We start from the raw sequence: 19,567 nt of genomic DNA on the forward strand, positions 1-19,567 counted from the left end.
GGAGGATATCCTGAAAGGGACCACCGGCTAGGCTGGAGTATGGAGACAAACACAGATAGATCTTTATTAGACTGGAAGAGGAACCACCAGAGGTGGCAGTAGTGAGCTGATGTGCCCGGCAGGGCTGAAGTCCCTCAGATACTGGAATTGCGATCTCTGAGTTGCTGAGCTGTAAGGAGAGACTATAGGTAGTGAGTAGACAGCGTATGCTGGATACATAACCAGTAGAAGATGATATACTCACAATTGTAGATATCTGTAATGGCTTCCTTGCAACAGAGTCTTCAGTATATTCAGGAACAGGAGCCGTAGGCGGGTGCTGATTCCTATATGCAGTCTGAAATGAGAACTCACATTATCTGTGTAGGAGATGGCTTGTAGAATAGAAGAGAGTATTTGGAGGGTTGTAGGAACATAGGCCCTCGTGGCGCGAGTACCGTTTCCTATCTGCAATCTTATAATAATGCATCAGATAAAGGTATATAATAACTTCTGATATAGAAGAGAGTTGAGAAGGGATTTAGGAACATGGGCCCTCGTGGAGTGAGTACTGGTTCCTATCTGCAATTACAATAATAACTCACGATCTCCGTACCTGCGATAAGGTCTTAGACAGAAGGGAGTCTTCAGAGATTAGGAACATAGGCCCTCGTGGAGCGAGTACCGATTCCTATCTGTAATAGAACTCACAGTGTTCACGTCTGCGATCGCTTCCAGGCAGTAAGGAGTCTTCTGAGCTTTCAGGGATGTAGGCCCTCGAGGAGCGAGTACCGGATCCAGTCTTAGAATCTGAAATCAAGAAGAGAGAGCGGGGCCCCCGAGGAGCGGGTACCCCTTGGTAAGTTTGTGGAGGCAGAGCAGCAGAGAAGTTTCCTCCTTGCTAACTCGATTCGAAGTAGCAAGCAAAGACTTTTTAAAGTGGAAGCGGATGATGTCACTATGGGGGACGCCCCCGAGGTTCGCGCCCTTGTCAGTACAAACTCTAGAGTGCGCGCGCCTTTACGTCAGCAGGAACATGGCGGATCCGCAGCATCAGGCCAACCCGGGGATTCCAGGAAGTATGGTGAGAAGAAGCTGCGGCAGCATCTGTCCGTCAGACCCAAAGGGAGTCGCCACAAAGGTAGAGATGGTGGAGCGAGAGCGAGAACAGGCACGAACGCAACAGGCAGTTACTACCCTTAACAGAAATATGGGGTAACTTGCATGGAGCGGCAATTATTGCCTTTAACAGAAGGCATGGGGGTAACCTGCACAGAGCAGCATTACTACCCTTAACAGAAAGCATGGGGCAACTTGCACAGAGCAGCATTACTACCCTTAACAGAAGGCATGGGGATAACCTGCACGGAGCGGCAGTTACTACCCTTAACAGAAGGCATGGGGGTAACCTGCACGGAGCGGCAGTTATTACCCTTAACAGAAGGCATGAGGGTAACCTGCATGGAGCGGCAGTTACTACCCTTAACAGAAAGCATGGGGTAACATGCACAGAGTGGCAGTTATTGCCCTTATCAGAAGGCATGGGAGTAACCTGCATGGAGTGGCAGCTACTATCCTTAACAGAAAGCATTGGGGTAACCTTCATTGAGCAGCAATTACTACCCTTAAGAACATAAGAAATTGCCATGCTGAGTCAGACTAAGGGTCCATCAAGCAGTGGCATAGCCACGGGTGGGCCTGAGTGGGCAGGTGCCCACCCAACTTAGACCCAGGCCCACCCAACTGGCACCGGAACTGCAAGGCTGTCGCGGGATCCCATCCCCGCGACAGCGAACAAGAGAACCACGCCTCGCGTGCCATCACGGCACACATGGGGAAGCGCTGTAGCGGCCGTATGGCCAACCGGTCTTCCTGTTCGGGGGGGGGGGGGGGTGGAAGCGCCGCGCGCAGCTTCCGCTTCCTCCCTCCCAATGCAGGAAGATCAGCTGCCTCTCCTGCTGCCACCCGTTCTCCTGCTATCTTCGGGTCAAACGGCCCGCCGAACTTCCTGTTTGGGGGAGCGGAAGTGCCGCGCACAGCTTCCGCTTTCTCCCCCAGAGCAGGAAGATCAGCTGCCTCTCCTGCTGCCACCGGCCTCCTGCTATCTTCTTCGGGCGTCGGGCCGTATGGTCCGCCGATCTTCCTGCTTGGGTGGGGGGGGGGGAAGGGAGGGAGGAAGCGGACGTTGTGCGCTGCGCTTCCGCTCCCCCCCCCCCCGACAGGAAGTTCGGCGGGCAGTATGGCCCGACGCCCGAAGATAGCAGGAGGCCGGTGGCAGCAGGAGAGGCAGCTGATCTTCCTGCTCTGGGGGAGAAAGCGGAAGCTGTGCACGTGCTTGAATGTGTATGTGTGGATGAGAATGGGAGTGTGTGTGGGTGAAAACTGGAGCCTGGGTGTGTATGTGGGTGAGAATAGAAGCTTGAATATGTGGGTGAATGGGAGCTCGAATGTGTGTATGTGTGGTTGAGAATGGGAGCCTGGGTTTGTGGGTGGGTGAGAATGGGAGCTTGAATGTGTGTATATATGGGTGAGAATGAGAGCCTGGGTTTGTGTGGGTGGGTGAGAATGGAAGCTTGAATATGTGGATAAGAATGGGTGCTTGAATGTGTGTATGTGTGGGTGAGAATAGTACCTTAAATGTGTATATGTATGGATGAGAATGGGAGCTTGAATATGTGTGGGTGAGAATGGGAGCATGGGTTTGTGGGTGAGAATGGGAGTCTGGGTTTATGTGTGTGGGTGAGAATGGGTGCCTGGATGTGCGTCTGTGTGTGCATAAGAATATAAGCCTGGGGAGGGGTGAGAAAGTGAGAACTTGAATGTGAGCTTGTGGGGGGGGGGGGGGGGAGAGCATATGAGAGTGACAGCTTGAGTGTGTGAGAGGGAGTCTGTGAGAGAAAGCGTGTATGTGTGTGTGTGTGTGTGTGTGTGTGTAAGGGAAGAAGACAGTAATAGAAGAAAGACACTGAAAAGGAATTAGGAAATGAGCTATAAGGGAAAAAATGGGAAAAAGAGACCAGGACCAACTGATTAGAAAAATACAAAGATCAGACAACAAAGGTAAAAATATATATCTATATTTTGAGATGTTAGCAATTTAAATATAAGCAACACAACCGCTCTCTCAAAATTTATGGACAGGTAGGAGCCGTGTATAAAATCGTAATAATAAGAAGGATAATGTACCACAAATCACCGTGAATTATGTTTGTATCATTAAGTAAACCTCATACTTAGGCGTAGATGTGAATGCTATGCTGCATAATTTGGCATTATTTATCAGTAAAAAAACAACTAGTAGACCTGCATGCCTACAGTCCACCCATGTTAACCTTGTGCCCACCCAAAAAATCAATTCTGGCTACGCCACTGCCATCAAGCCCAGCATCCTGTTTCCAACAGAGGCCAAACCAGGCCACAAGAACCTGGCAAGTACCCAAACACTAAGAAGATCCCATGCTACTGATGCAATTAATAGCAGTGGCTATTCCCTAAGTAAACTTGATTAATAGCAGTTAATGGACTTCTCCTCCAAGAACTTATCCAAACCTTTTTTGAACCCAGCTACACTAACTGCACTACCCACATCCTCTGGCAACAAATTCCAGAGCTTTATTGTGCGTTGAGTGAAAAAGAACATAAGAAAATGCTATACTGGGTCAGACCAAGGGTCCATCGAGCCCAGCATCCTGCTTCCAACAGTGGCCAATCCAGGCCACAAGAACATGGCAAGGACCCAAACACTAAGAAGATCCCATGCTACTGTTGCAATTAATAGCAGTGGCTATTCCCTAAGTCAACTTGATTAATAGCAATTAATGGACAGTTACTATCATAAGAAACTTGCTGGGCAGACTGGAAGGACCATTTGATCTTTTTCTGATGACATTACTATGTTACTAAGCTCCTTTTGAGCTCACTAAAATGGATTCACTGAGGTGAGCGGGAGAGCTACCTAAGTAACTTTACTGAGAAATTCAGCACATAACTGGGTAACAGAGCTGGATATAGGTCTACAGCTAATACCCAAATAAAGTTACCCAGATAAGATGTGTTTTTCTGACAAGACTTAACTGATAACTTTAGTTTATCCTCACCCCCAGCACTGGCTCTTTTTATCTGGATGAGCTACCGAGAGAAACTTTAGCCAGGCAGTGGGGTGTGTGTGTCTGTGCAGGAGTGCCAGTGTCCCACCGGTTCTGTTCCATTTGGAGGGTTTTCACCGCTGGGAAAAAGAGTTCTTCTACTCCACACTTAGGGATCTTTGTTTTCAGTTTTTATTTTATTTTTCCTGGAAACTTCAATGTGATAACAACAACCCCCCCCTTCACAATAATCTGGGATGTTCTTCACAATAGAGGCCTTTGTCTAGGACTAGAGTAGGGGTAGGCACGAATGGGAGTGCATTAGGGAGGGAATAGGAAAGAAGAGAGTGTGCGTGAGCATGTGCATCTGAGAGGGAGAGCAGTGAGTGAGCATGATCATATATTTATATGTGAATGAATGAGAGTGTGAGTGAACAAGTGAGTGTATTAAGAGTGTGTATGTATAAGACAAAGTTTGTGTGCATACCCCTGCCTCCTCACCTTGCTACTCCATGACAATTTTGGTGACTGTCAATTAAAAATTCCAGGTATGCTTCTATCTTGTTCTGCACCAGTGACCAGCCCACCTGACCCCAGGCAGACAGTGGTTAAAAACGACTAACCAACTTGGTAGTGCAGTAAAAATGGGAATTTCAATTACCCCAATATCGACTGAGTAAACGTAACATCAGGACATGCTAGAGAGATAAAGTACCTGGATGGAATAAATGAACAACTGGTTCAGGAACCGACGAGAGAGAGCGCTATTTTAGATCTAATTCTTAGTGGAGTGCTCTATCTATGTAATACTCAATTGAGCTGGCACGCTAAAAAGGTCATGCAATGTGTTTCTAGCATGTCCATGGCATCGAGTACCCAGAAGTGGATGTGCACAGGTAAGCAAAACAGACACAATTTTCTGAGCGTCCATTTCCTAACCCGTGCACAGCCATGGGTTAGGAAAAAGGACACTCGTAAATTGAGCTTCCCTTTTCCTAACCTGAGCAGTCAAGATTTTTTTTTTCATGTTTATTTATTTATTTAAAGGCTTTTATATACCGGCATTTGTTGGAAACATCAAGCCGGTTTACATTTTAACAAAAGGAGTGGAAAGTACAATATAACAGGGGATAAGGGAAACAGGATAAAAATAACCCAAGAAAAGGCTATGAAGATACAGAACTAAAAACTGAGATTAAAATAACAAGAATTGAACTATAAATTAAATGACAAGATTACATAAATTGACATTTATTTATTTATTTAAACATTTTTATAAACCGACCTTCCTCACAAGATATCAAGTCGGTTTACAGTACAGAAAATAATTATCAGTACATCAAATACATATCCAATTAAATTACAATAAACAATATCCAAAACTCTATAATCATAAATACAATATAAAACCATAAAATCGATCAACATTACAAATCAACATTACAGGACCAACATTACAATCAGCATTACATACATTAACCTAACAAATGGCAACATTAGATGACAAAATAAATTACAAAATCAACATTACAAATTCAGCATTACATAAATCGTCGTTACATATATCAACATTAAATGACAAGATTACATAAATCAACATAATAGAGATTCCATTGTCTTGTAAGAGTAGAACTGGAAGGATTCAGGAAGGGTGGTGTTGTAGCTTTCTGTGGTTCCTGTTCCTTAGTAATGCTTTTCTGAGGATGGCTTGGGGGCGCCTCAAAAGCTCCAGGCTGGCCTTCATTTTTGAGGGTTAAAATGTGTTGGGTGCACTTTTTTTTTTTTTTTTACATTGGGGGTACCAGCTAACAGCTTTAGCAACATGGCATGTGCATGTGATGAGTGCTATTAGCCACACACCGATATGGACTCGTTTTGGATGCGCCAATCCCGATATTGCATTGGGTGTTTGTTTAATGGCGTCAAAAACAAACGCGGCGCGCTGAACTCAGTGCCCGATATTGCATCTGCCCCAAAACGTTTCTAAAAAAAATGTGAATACTGCATTGCGTCTTCGCAGTACTAACCTAACCCGGGTGTTGATAACGCAGGCAACTTTACTCCTGGTCAGATGTGAAGTAAAGTTCCGAGCGTTACTCTGATGGCGCTTAAAACGAAGGGATAGGAGATAACAACAGTGGTTTTTCCTGTTCAAGCCAAATAGCCACGTGATAAGTCTATATATACCCGGCTAAATAGCGGCACAGCCGGCAGCCAGAGCAGGTCCAGCTCCTCCCGCCCCCCCCCCCCCCGGCTGTCACGTGACGGATCACATGATATTCAGACGGCGAGAAGCGGCTTGCTAAAGGCATAACGTCATTGCACCCTTAAACTTGAGACCCCTCCGTCCTGGTTTCTGCCCGATCCATTATCAATTGCGGCGGAGTTAATTTACTTCCGTATTGATAAACACGTGAATCACCTCACCCCCTTCGACTGGCGATGTAAACAAGACGTCAGGCGAGGAGAAGGCAGACCGTGACGTCATCGGAGCGCGCCTCGGACAAGTAGAAGGGCCTCCGACAGCGGTGGTCGCAGAGGGGCACGCACGCAGTGGTTGTTTTTCCGGCGAAACGAAAGCGAGCGGGAAGCGCTAAATCGGCGGTTAGGGGCCTGCTCTCTTGCGCGGGCGGCTCCCTCCCCCACCACCCGGAAGGCGGTTGACCGTTGCTCGGAGAGTTCGGCTGTGCCTCGCGCCTCTGGGGAGGAGCGGGAGGATTGGAGCCTGCGTCTCGCGCGGCCTCCGTGACCCCGGTGGAAGGGCCTTGGCTGCCGCCGGAGATGCTGCCGGACTGAGTAGCGGGCAGAGAGAGATTCTTCAGAAGCAGCAGCCTGGTCCCGGCCCCACTCCCTCCTCCGCAAGCCTGCAGGCTTCCTGCCCACCTTCACCCCTGCCCTGCCGGCTCTGTTCTCAGCTCCTTGCTGGGCAAATTGTAAGTGCGGGATCAGCGCTGGCAGCGTAAGGAGCCCTTAAGGGAAATGTTTGTGCGACATAACAGTCCTCTGCTTCCTTTCCCTTTCTGACACCTCGCCCCCTGCGCTTCCTGCCTGACCTCGCCCCAGTCATCCCTTTCTCTCCATTCTGTTTGACATCCCCCATCCCTCTTGTTTCTTTTACAACTGCCTCCAAAACTCTTTATCCATCTCTTCCTTAATTTCTAGCTTCCCTATGCCTCTTCCCCTTTCTGACACCCAGTCCCTCTCTTTATTCCCTGTATGACAGTTTCTCCCATACCTCTTCCTTCTGTGCATCACATTTCTTCACCTTGACTCTCCATTCCCTGTCTGACGTCTTCCCCATCTCTACTCCATCTCAGTTCATTCCACTCTGTAATTTTTGTCTCTTGCTTCATTCACCTTCCCTGCACCTTCCTGCATTTTTTAATTATTTCAGAGTGCTTAACATAGTAAATGACACACACAGACCACAATGGCCCCTCGAGTTTGCCCAGGTGATATCCTTCTTCTTGATAGATGTGTATATAATTCACAAATGTAACCCAACACCAACTTCCCCCATGGGTGTTCTCTCAAACCCTCCTCCAACTATTTATTACAAAAATGGCCAAAGTCCATCACAGTATGTTGCCCTCCTCATGCTTTCTTAGAGCCCTGGTGAAGTTTTACCACTACTGTTTTGGGTTATAACTGCCAGTCCATGTTGGCTACCCCTGTGCTTTCTTGGAGCCCTGATGTAATCACACCACTGCTGTGTTTCGGTTGTAATTGCTGCTTTGTGCAAGCTACCCCACTGTACTTAAATTCCATCATCTTCCCACTATGGATCCTCTGTGCTTATTCCATGCATTTTTAAATTCCTCCACTGTTTTGTTTTTTTTTCTCTCTATCACCTCCCCCAAAAGGACTTTCATCAACCTTTCTTTGAGAAATATTTCCTATTAGGTCCGAGTCTGCCCCCTTGGAGCTTCTACAACTTCTATTCCATTGAAAAAGGTTTGCCTCTTGTGCCCCGTTAATACCTTTCAGGTATTTAAATGTCTCTCTTATATCCCCTGTCTCTCTTCCTCTCTAGGATCCTTCAGTCTAATCTCCTGTCTTTTGGTGCAGTCCCCACTCCATTTTGGTTCCCTTCCTTCCAAGTTAACTTCTAGAAACATTTGACTCAGAAATTAATAAGGCTGTTTAGACATTTCAATCCATAACATCTTTCTGTATAACTAAAATAAAGTGGTAAAATTGCAGAATGATAGTTGTGTTTTCAGAGAAACAATTCTCTGTTATTCAAATAGCATTAAAAAGTGATGTAATCCTTATTTTTTGATATGGATCAGTGGTGGTTGCCTTCTGAATGGTTTTATACAGTGAACTCTATGGGACTGAGTTACTAAGGAGCCTTCTAAAAAAGAGGTTCTAGCATAGAAGCTGCAATTCTCCTTCATGGCCTAGTCTCTGCATTAACAATATACAATATGCATAAGCCAAAGAAAGTTGGTCTTTTAATGTGTACATGCTGTACATATTGATATGCCCATGCTTATAATCATAAAGTGCAAGGGCTGGTTATGATATAGGATCTCTCTCCCCCACCCAAAAGAAATCTGTCCTGAGATTGGCTGAAATCCCCCTCCAGTTCTCCAGGAACAAAAAATCCCCTGAGCATTAATCAGCCTTCCTCCTCCCTCCACCCCCCACATCATGCAACAATGGGGCTGTAACCTGATCCCCCTCTTCCTAACAGTCCCCCAAGCCAACCTGTAACAGGGAAACTTCAACACTATCAACCCTGATATGTAACAATTGAGCTTTGGCCTGGATCTAATAAAATTACCTCTGCCAAGCCCCCCCCCCCCCCCACATCTGTACTCATCTGTTGACTCGCCAGGCAGGACTATTCTTAGGGTATGGTGAACTGGGGTGACCGCTCCGGGTCCCATACTGGGGGGGGGGGGATCCTGCTCTGCATCCCCAACATTATAAATTTAGTGACCCAGAGGCCCCGCACCTACCTAGGATCAGCCCTGCTTGCAAGAGGGATTGCTGAGAACTCGAGATAAAATGATACCATGTAGTGGATCTTCACAGTTCATCGTGGCTTTTAGTATTTGCTTGCTGACATTTAATACTAGATTCTAGTAGCTGCTAAATTTACTGGGACTGGAGATCCTCTGTAAATTTAGGAATTGTTAGTGAATGGGCTGATATGAGTTCACCATATTTGCATTCACATTCCTAACTTAGCATGAGTTATCACTTGTGCTGCATAAGAACATAACATAAGTTACCATCCTAGATCAGACTGAGGGTCTGTCAAGCCCAATATCCTGATTTCAACATTGGCCAATCCAGGATACAAGTATCTGGCAAGTACCCAAACTTTAAATAGATCCCATGCTAATAATTCCAGTAATAGCAGTGGCTGTTTCCTAAGTCAACTTGATTAATAGTTTATGGACTTCTCCTCCAGAAACTTGTCCAGATATGCTAACTGGCTTAACCACTTCTGGCAGTGAATTCCAGATCCTAACTATATGTTGAGTAAAAAACATTTTTCTCAGATTTGATTTAAAAGTGCTACTTGCTAACTTCAGGGCATGCCCCCTTGTCCATGTATTATCTGAAGGAGTAAACAACCGATTTACATTAACCCTTTCTAGTCCTCTCATAATTTTATAGACCCCCTCTCCAAGCTGAACAGCCCTAACCTCTTTAGCCTTTCCTCTTAGGGGAAGTGTTCCATTCCCTTTATCATTTTGCTTGCTCTTCTCTGTATCATGTTCAGAGCATCAATATAGTTTTTGAGGTGCGACCAGAATGAACACATTACTTGAGGTGTGGTCTCACCATGGAGCGATTTAGAGGCATTATGACATTCTCCATTTTATTCACCATTTCCTTCCTAATAATTCCTAACACTGCTTGCTTTTTTTTTTTTTTTTTAACTAACACAGCACACTGAGCTGATGATTTCAATGATTTTTCCATTATGAATTCTAGATCTTTTTCCTGGGTAGTAACTCCTAACATGAATCCTAACATTAATTATTTTTCCCCATATGCATCACCTTGCATTTCTCCACATTAAATTTCATCTGTCATTTGGAAATTTATCACAATCTGCCCGTGATTTAACTACTCAGAGTAGTTAAATCACGAGCAGATTGTGATATATATATGTGATTATGTGATTATATATTAAAAAGCACTGGTCCAAGTACAGATCCCTGAGGCACTCCACTGTTTTCCTTTTTCTACTGTGAAAATTGACCATTTAATCCTACTCTGTTTCCTGTCTTTTAACCAGTTTGTAATCCTCGAAAGGACATCGCCACCTATCCCATGACTTTTTAGTTTTCCTAGAAGCCTCTCATGAGGATCTTTGTCAAACGCCTTCTGAAAATCCAAATACATCACATCTACCGGTTCACCTTTATCCACGTTTATTAACCCCTTAAAAAAAATGAAGCAGATTTGTGAGGCAAGGCTTGCCTTGGGTAAATCCATGCTGGCTGTGTCCCATTAAACCATGTCTATCTATATGTTCTGTAATTTTGTTTTTTAGAATAGTTTTCATGATGTTTCCTGGCACTGAAGTCAGGCTCACTGGCCTGTAGTTTCCTAGATCAACCCTGGAGCCTTTTTTTTAAATATCAGGGTTTCATTGGCCACCTTCCAGACTTCAGGTACAATGGATGATTTTAATGATAGGTTACAAATTACTAGTAATAGATCTGAAATTTCAGTGTTTATTTTTTTCAGAACCCTGGGGTGTATACTGTCTGGGCAGTTTGCTACTCTTCAGTTTGTCAGTCTGACCTATATCTTTCAAGTTCACCTTGATTTGGTTCAGTTCATCTGAATCATCACTTTTGAAACCATCTGTGGAATGGGTATCTTCCCATCATCTTTATTAGTAAACACCAAAGCTATATAATTCATTATCTTTCCGCAATGGCCTTATCTTTCCTAAGTGCCCTTTAACCCATCTGTCATCTTAACTGTCAGCCGACACTCTCACAGGCTTCCTGCTTCGGATCTATTTAAAAAAGTTTTTATTATGAATTTTTCGCTGGAAGGCCAGTTTTTTTCAAAATCTCTTAGCCTTTCTCACCAATATTTAACTTTTAATTTGCCAGTGCAATAGCTTCTTTCCTAGGGTGTAGCCAGATGAACCTAGCACCAATGGGTTATGTGTTCCCCTGCTAGCAGATGGAGATGGAGTTAGATTTCAGAGCTGATGTCACCTTAGATATATCCCATGCAGTGACCTCAGCCATTCAGTATCTCCCTGTCTCCTAGCAGATGTGGACGTGCTATCCCCACACCAGCATTGGTGTTTAGCGGGATTGCAATACTTGTTTGAAGAAGAAAATTTACCTTTAAATTGGAGAAAGATTGGGCCCCGCTCCCCTGTGGTGATACCTAAGGGTCCCTCCCCAAGTTGAGAATTCCTGAGGTGATCTCAGAGATCCCTCAGAGGTGTGTCTTGGTCCGGTAGTCGGTTCCTGGTGTGGACTTTGCTGTTGAAGCAGCTGAAAGGCAGCGGGTGCAGGAAGCAGAGTGCGGCGGTGATGGCCTAAGCCCTCTCCCCCGCAGCCAAAGACCGTCTCTGTACTCAACCGGTAAGCGCTGAGCCCAGATAGGTAAAGAACTCCTCTGATTCACAGACATAGAAGGGCTTCGGTAAGTCTTTCCTCTGGTCTCCTTTCTTGATGTGCTGTACTGATGATGTTCCCGATCCCATTAGGGCAAGGGAAGGTAGTTTTTGAGCGGGTTGAGTGGCCCCCTTATGGGCTAGGCCCCACTTCAGGCTCGGTGGGCACTCCACGTGGCAGTGCCATCTTGTGCGTGGTTTGGTGTGGTGCCATTTTCCCCCATTGACCATTGGTACGCGTGGTGTGGGCTGGCCTTGTTGTGCGCATATCTGTGCTCATAAGTACACACACAAATTCACGCGCAAACGGATGCTTATACTTGCGCGCCTCAGGGCAGATTTGTGCGCACTTGAGCCCAAGCGCTAGCCGGCTGAACGCACAAGCTGCACTGAACTATGGCTTTGGCAGCAAAGAAGCACAAGTGACAGTCCCTTTGTGCTGCCTGCCATATTAGAGCTGCACAGTCTGCCCATAGAATCCTTCCTGTGTCAGCACTGTGAGGAAGCCCAGGGAGGGTTGGACTCTCAGAATGTCTCCAAACCTGGTCCCTCTCAGTCAGAGGACAGGTCAGCAACGACCTTATCTGGTAGCATCCCGGGGCTGCGTCCTCGGGAGAGAGCAGTTCAGCGGCTCCTACCCCAATTCCTCCTGGGCTAAGTATGGACCCGGCGACCTTTTCTTGGGTGGAATTCTTTCAGAGCCTTCAAGCCCTTGTTTAGGCACAGTCAGTTGCTGCCCCTGCGTGGTCTGAGCCCCAGCTAGGAAGGCCTTGTCCTCCCAGCCCTATCAACATGCCTCGGGACAGGGACCCAGACAGCACGGACAACGAAGGGGATGCAGACACATTGGAGGATGGGGAAATCCCTCCAGGCCTAGAGATATACCAGATCATGCTTTGATTTTTCCCCAGAGATGAATTGCTGGCCCTGGTCTCCCAGACCCTGAAACTCTGGGAGTTCCTGCACGGACCCTATGTCAGAACCAAAGAAGAATCCCATCCCGGTGTGTCTATGGAAAGCCTCTTGCTATTTCCTGTTGCTGGAAGCCATCCAGGAGTTGATTGATCTGGAGTGGGACGCCTCGAAGCCAGCATTAAAGGAGGTCGGGCCCTCTGGACCCAGCAGCCAAAGAGTGCCTGCATTTCCCGAAAGTGGACGCCCTGGTCTGCATCATCTCGAAGCAAATAACTATCCCAGTGGAGGGAGGAGCAGCCTTGAAGGTTGCACACAGTAGGCGGTTGGAGTCCATTCTTAAGCAAGCCTTTGATGTGATGGCAATGACACTGTGGCTTGCTCGTGTCTGCTTCTCTCTTGAGAGGCAGTTAGCTCAGGGGCGCATTCCAGAGAGGCGATGGAGCCCGCCACGGCCTTCCTAGTGGATGCAAGCTCTGACCTAGTGCGTACCTAGGCCAGAGGCATAGTCTCAGTGGTGGTGGCCAGAAGACAGCTGTGGCTGCGAAATTGGTCAGCGGACGCGACCCGTAAGGCAAACCTCACAAAGATGTCCTTTAAGGGATCCCTCCTATTCGGAAGTGAATTGGAAAACCTAGCCAGTAAGTGGGATGAATCTCCAGTACCTCGGCTACCAGAAGATAAGAAAAAGAGGTCGCAATGCCCCTCGCCCATGAGGGGTCAGGCCAGCGGCTCCGGCCCTGCAGAACTCATTTCTGACATCTTGGCCCTCGGGAAGGTCTCTGTCTTTTTGGAGCCAACAACCAAAAAGAACTGGTTTGGGCTCAGGTTCGACCGGAACTTCCCAATGAAGTTTGGCTGACCCATCCACGGAACAAGGAGATAGGGGTCCGACTATCCCTCTTCTATCAGCAGTAGGTCGAGATCATGTCTGACAAATGGGTATTGAACATCATTTATTTATTTATTTATTTGTTTTTATATACCGGTATTCGAGAAATACATCATATCGGTTTACAGAATTAAAAAATACACTAAAATACATCACATAAAAGCTAAATAAAGAAAATACAACATAGTTAATACATTAGAAATAAAATACAATAAACCTAAAATACTCAATAAAATTAGATAGTACAGTAAAAGAATGGTATTATTCAATCAGGAAAAGCTTGCTGAAATAACCAGGTTTTTAAGTTCTTTTTATGCTCTGGAATTTCGCAGCATCCCTCAGGACATGTTCATGATGTCACCTTGCCACTCCCTCAGTTTGAGGGCTATAACCCCGGTACCTACACCCCGGAAAAATACGGGGTGTTATTCCATCTATTTAGTCGTACCTAAGAAAAAGGGTTAATTTTGCCCCATTCTGGACCTCAAGACTGTCTATCATCATCTGCTGATAATTCATTTCCGCATGGAAACTCTTCGCTCTGTCATAATGACCGTACAACCGAGAGAGTTCTTAACCTCCCTGGACCTCTTGGAGGCCTACCTTCATATCCCAGTCTGTCAAGACCACCAGCATGTCCTACGCTTTGCGGTACTGGGCCGCCATTATCAGTTCCGGGCGATGCCCTTCAGCCTGGCGACTGCCCCCCCGAATTTTCTCCAAAATTATGGTGTTTGTGGTGGCGGCACTGAGGAAAGAAGGGATCTGGTGCACCCTTATTTAGACAACTGGCTGATACCGGGTGAAGTTGGAAGAGAGCCTCCAGGTGACTAGCAGGGTCAAGTCCCTGCTTCAGGAACTCAGTTAGGTCGTGAACATGGGCAAGAGCAGCCTCAACCTTCCCAGTCCTTAGAGTACCTGAGAGTCCAGTTCGACACCAAGCAGGACAAAGTCTTCCTCCCTCGAGGATAAGGAAACTGATGTGCACAATGTGCCCCAGGGTGTGGAGCTATCTCCAGGTCCTCGGCATGATGATGTCAACCCTGGAGGTAGTACCATGGGCAAGGGCACACATGTGGCCACTCCAACACTCCCTGCTATTACCTTGGAACCCACTGTCTCAAGACTACTTGATTCGCCTCCATCTACCGATGGAATAATGTTCTCGGCTCCAGTGGTGGCTACAGGAAGTTCATCTAAGCAAGGGTGTAAGCCTGTCCCCACCGATCTGGTTAATCCTCACGACAGACGTGAGCCTTCGGGGTGGGGAGCTCACTGACAGGAATTGACAACCCAGGGGTGCTGAAACATAAACCACCTGGAAGCCCGAGCTGTCAGATTAGCATGTCTGCAATTCAGCCACAGGCTCCAGGGACAGGCAGTCCGCGTGATGTCGGACAACGCAACGATGGTAGCCTACAATATCTGCCAGGGAGCAACCAAAAGCCAGCAAGTGTCTCTGGAAATAGACCCCCTTAATGAATGGGCGGAGTTAAATTTGCAAGGGATCTCGGCCTCTCACATCGTGGGAAAAGACAACGTCGGAGCATACTTTCTCAGCAGAGAGAGTCTGGATCCCGGGGAATGGGTGTTGTTGACCAGAGCCTTCCAGCTCCTAGTAGATCACTGCGGCCTCCCATCCATCAACCTACAGGCCACATCTCACAATGCGAAGGTCCCCCGATTTTTCAGTTGCAGAAGAGATCAGCGCTCCCAAAGAATCATTGCCCTTGTCCAGACCTGGCCAGAGGAGGACTTACTGTATGCCTTCTCTCCATGGTCTCTGCTGGGCAAGGTCATTTGCAAGATCCATTGCCACTGAGGATTATTATTTATTTATTTGTATACCATCAATCTGTATGATCAATCTTGGCGGTTTAGTCCTTCTGGGGGCCCTGGATTGGCCCAGATGCCTGTGGTATGCAGACATGCAGAGGCTTCTGGTGGAGAGCCCCCTATGCCTCCCACCACACAGGTCTGATCCCTCACGAGGTCTCAGCTCTGTTTTGTCTTACAGTCTGGCCCTTGAGAGGGCTTGCCTGATGAAGCGTGGATATTCGGCGGCAGTAATCACCACCTTGCTCCGCGCGCAGACGTTCTCGACGTCCTTGGCGTAAGTGCGGATCTGGAGAATATTTGAGGCCTGGTGCGAGGAATGCGAGGTGCCCCCTTGGATGACCAAGATCCCCATGATTCTGGAATTTTTACAGGGTGGTCTGGACAAAAGACTGAAAGTGGAAGGAAACAAGGCAAAGTGGCTTCGCGAGCTACTGTAGCTTGCTGGATCAAGGAAGTGGTCACGGGAGCTTATGTAGCGGCAGGGAAGTCTTTACCCCTTCAGGTTAAAGCTCATTTTGCTAGGGCCCAGGCAGTATCCTGGGCAGAAGCTAAGCTACTGTCTCCCGTCGACATCTGTCAAGCAGTGAAGTGGTCCTTCTTACACATCTTCTCCAGGTTCTGTCACCTGGACGTCCAGGCCCGAGAAGGCACAGCCTTTGCGAGGACGATGCTAACCGGACCGTGGGCAGCCTCCTGCCCCGTTTGGGAGTAGCTTTTGTACATCTCAATGGTCCTGAGTCCATCTGGCTACACGCTAGGAAATGGAGAAATTACTTACCTGATAATTTAGTTTTCCTTAGTGTAGACAGATGGACTCAGCATCCCACCCACGGCTGCCCATGAATTAGATTCCAAGAGCTTATGGGTAAGCAGTCGCCCAATCCCTAGATCAGAGCATCTATAATATTGCTGGGATTCAGCACTTGTGTTTGGCTGAGTACAATTACGGTCACCAGTTTTTTAAATCAAGTTATTAAGTTGTATCCAAATTTTATTCAAGTTTTTCAATAGTATGTCCACAATGGCTTTTGAAGAGAATACTGAGTGGCTGAAGTCACTGCAGGGGTAAATCTAAGGTGAGATCAGCTTTGAAAACTGATTCCATCCCCATTTGCTAGCAGGGGAGCACATAACCCATTGGTCCTGAGTCCATCTGCCTACACTAAGGAAAACAAAATTATCCGGTAAGTAATTTCTCCATTTCACTTCACCTTTTAACCAAGCTGGTAGTTGTTTGACCTTCCTTCCACCTTTCATAATGCATGGAATACATCTGAACTGTGCTTCTAAGATATTTTTAAACAATGTCCATGCCTGTTGTAGACTCTTCTCTTTGTAGCTGTACCTTTTAGTTTTTTTCAAACTATCTTCCTTATGTTATCAAAGTCTCTCTTTTGAAAGTTTAGTGCTAGAGCTGTAGATTTACTTATTGTCCCCCTTCCAATCATTAATTCAAATTTGATCATGTTATGATTACTGTTGCCAAATGGTCCCACCACTGTTGCGTCTCTCACCAAATCCTGCGTTCCACTAAAATAGCTCCCTCTCTCATTGGTTCATGAACCAGTTGCTCCATGAAGCAGTCATTTATTTTATCCAGGAGCTTTACCTCTCTTGCATGTCCTGATGTTACATTTACCCAGTCAGTATTCGGGTAATTGAAATCTCCCAGTATTACTGTGCTGCCAAATTGGTTAGCTTCTCTTATTTCTCTTAACATTTCATCACCTGTCTTTTCATTTTGGCCAGGTGGATGGTAGTATACTCCTATCGCTATACTCTTCCCCAGCACACATGGGTTTTCTATCCATATAGATTTTGCTGTGCATTTAGTTTCTTGCAGGATCTTTATGCTGTTGGACTGTATGCCATCCTGCTCCCAAATTGATCCAAGCTGTCACTATGGTATAATTTGTACCCTGATATGGCACTGTCCTATTGGTTATCCTCTTTCCAGCATGTCTCCGAGATGCCAACTGTCTTCCTCTTCATTTAGTACTATACGCTCTAACTCTCCCATCTTACATTTTAGACTTCTGGCATTGGCATGCAAATATTTGTGTTTTTTTGTTGGTATTAACCTACTTATCAGTTGACAGAGATAATTTGTAATCGTGTAACTTAGGTGGTTCTTTACTTATAGGCATATGGACTACTTTTGCTTTTATTGGAATCTCTGTGGGGATGCCCTAACTCTCCTGTTTTATTAGTATCTGTTAATACCTCCCTCCAAACCATGTGCTGCTGAGCGACTGTTGGCTTCCCCCTTGTTGTAGTTTTAAAGCTGCTCTATCTCCTTTTTAAAAGTTAGTGCCAGCAGCCTGGTTCCACTCTGGTTAAGATGTAGCCCATCCTTTTGGAAAAGACTTCTCCATTCCCCTAAAAGTTGCCCAGTTCCTTTCAAAATTGAAAACCACTTCCCTGAGCATCGTCTCATCCATTCATTGAGACTCTGGAGCTCTGGCTGCCTCTGAGGAATTGCATGAGGAATAGGAAGCAGTTTCTGGATTTTTCCCACATCATATGTCATTGGTGTCCACATGTACCACGATAGCTGGCTCCTCCCCAGCACTGTCTAAAACCTTTTTCCCATCAATAGCAGGGCTGAATTAGCCATGCTATCTGTGAAACGTCGTGACCCGAAGTAGGCGGAGTTTCCTCAGTGAGTCACAGAGCTTTGACTCTGTGCGGCTGCACGGTGATCTTCCCGCGCGTTCCCCTCCGCCCCAGTTTTTTTTCCGCGAGCCAGTCGCACACGGGGTTTCTTCCTCAGAAGATTTTTTTCCACCTCAGGAAATCTTTTTTTTTGCGATTTTTGGTCTTTTTCGACTATTTTTTTTTATCCCAGATGGCTCCGAAGCCATCGGGTTTCAAATATTGTCAGTGTGGCAAAATTACATCTATTGCTATATCTGTTTAGGCCCTGACTACGACCAAGCCTCGTGTAGAGACTGTGGTCGGATGTCTCCCAGGGCCCAGCGCCAACGTGCTAAAAAGATGGAGTGGCTCAGGACAGGTTCTTATGCCCCAACAGCTTCTTCGCACTCTTCGCCAGGACCAGTGAAGAAGGGTAAGACGTCCATGAAGAGGGCCTCCTCCCTCAGACTGACTGAAGTGCGTCGCGCTGCTAAAGGTAAGAGGCCAGGGTTCGACACACCCTTTGAGCCGCCCAGGAAAGCTGGGGCTCCGGCAGAGGTACCACAAAAGAAAAATGTAGCGAGTGCATTGATCGGGCCAAAGGGCTCTGTCCCCGGTCGACCATGCTCTCTGGTGCCGAAAGACTCGATGCACATGAAGCATAAAAGGAGTTCGGCACGGCGCATTGGCGCACAGTGCATCATCGCCGCATGGCGCGTCTTCAGTGCACTCCATCACATGAGAATCGTTTTAAGTCTGCGATGCACCATAAGCGTCCAACTCATACTGCGACTCATTCGAGCAGATCTCGAGTTCACTCATACTATCAGGTCAAGGTTAACAACTTTTGCCTCAAAAAAGATCTCAGAAGGAAAAACACACCCACGAAGCACCAAGACACCCACGTGTTAGTCCGGATATTGATATTGAAAACCTTCTGACCCGGATTCTCAATCTTCAAAGCAGACAACAATCAGTGAAGATTCTTATTCAGGCCTGTCTTCGGTGTCTCGTGCCAAAAGGCTATCTCCTACACTACAGGTACCCCTCACAAAGAGGTATAGACTATCACCAGTCATTCCACCTTCACCTCAACTCAAGAGAACGACTCTTCAGGACATACTATTAGCTGTAATACCTACAACACCGTCTCCAAGGCTGATGCACTTACCACCTCAACCGGGAACCTTGGCGTCTACAGCCATGATGATTTCTCACGCTCTAAGTTCTTTTTTCAAAGAGCTTGAACATGCAAAAAATGTTCCACCAATAGAGTCTCCTAACTATTCTCCACCTTCATCACCTGCACCTGGACCATCTGCTCCAAATGACATTCCAGCACCGGCTCCCCCACACAGTCCGGACTCACAAATTTCTTCATCCTCAATAAATTCCTCCATCGGAATGCTCTCTGACCCACCTGAAGGTTTACCAGAACATTATTCACCTACAGAAGACCTATCTTGCGCTAAATTCATAGAGAAGGTAGGAAATATTCTTCAGGTGGAGACCGGGAAAATCCCTGATCCCAGAACTGAGATGATGGGAATTCTGAAGATTTTCGAGATGCCTCCAGAACTGACGTCATTATCCCCTCATTCGGTCCTGGAT

At 46.5% G+C, this 19,567-nt stretch overlaps 1 protein-coding gene across 2 annotated transcripts in view; it reads left to right on the top strand.

The window, feature by feature from the left end:
- Positions 1 to 6,382: 6,382 nt before the first annotated feature.
- CMTR1 (cap methyltransferase 1) overlaps positions 6,383 to 19,567 on the top strand; it is a 322,636-nt gene continuing 309,451 nt past the window's right edge. The window contains exon 1 of one of the 2 annotated variants that reach the window (XM_029592902.1): positions 6,383 to 6,997. Coding sequence is in view for 1 of the 2 variants with exons in the window: in XM_029592901.1 (XP_029448761.1) it covers positions 18,281 to 18,452 (172 nt within the window). In the remaining variant the exon portion in view is untranslated. Of the gene's footprint in view, positions 6,998 to 18,197; positions 18,453 to 19,567 lie in introns of those variants that run through there. The other variant, XM_029592901.1, reaches the window with a different exon arrangement.

The sequence above is a fragment of the Rhinatrema bivittatum genome, chromosome 3 (genome assembly GCF_901001135.1).
Source record: "Rhinatrema bivittatum chromosome 3, aRhiBiv1.1, whole genome shotgun sequence".
Taxonomy (NCBI): Eukaryota; Metazoa; Chordata; class Amphibia; order Gymnophiona; family Rhinatrematidae; genus Rhinatrema; species Rhinatrema bivittatum.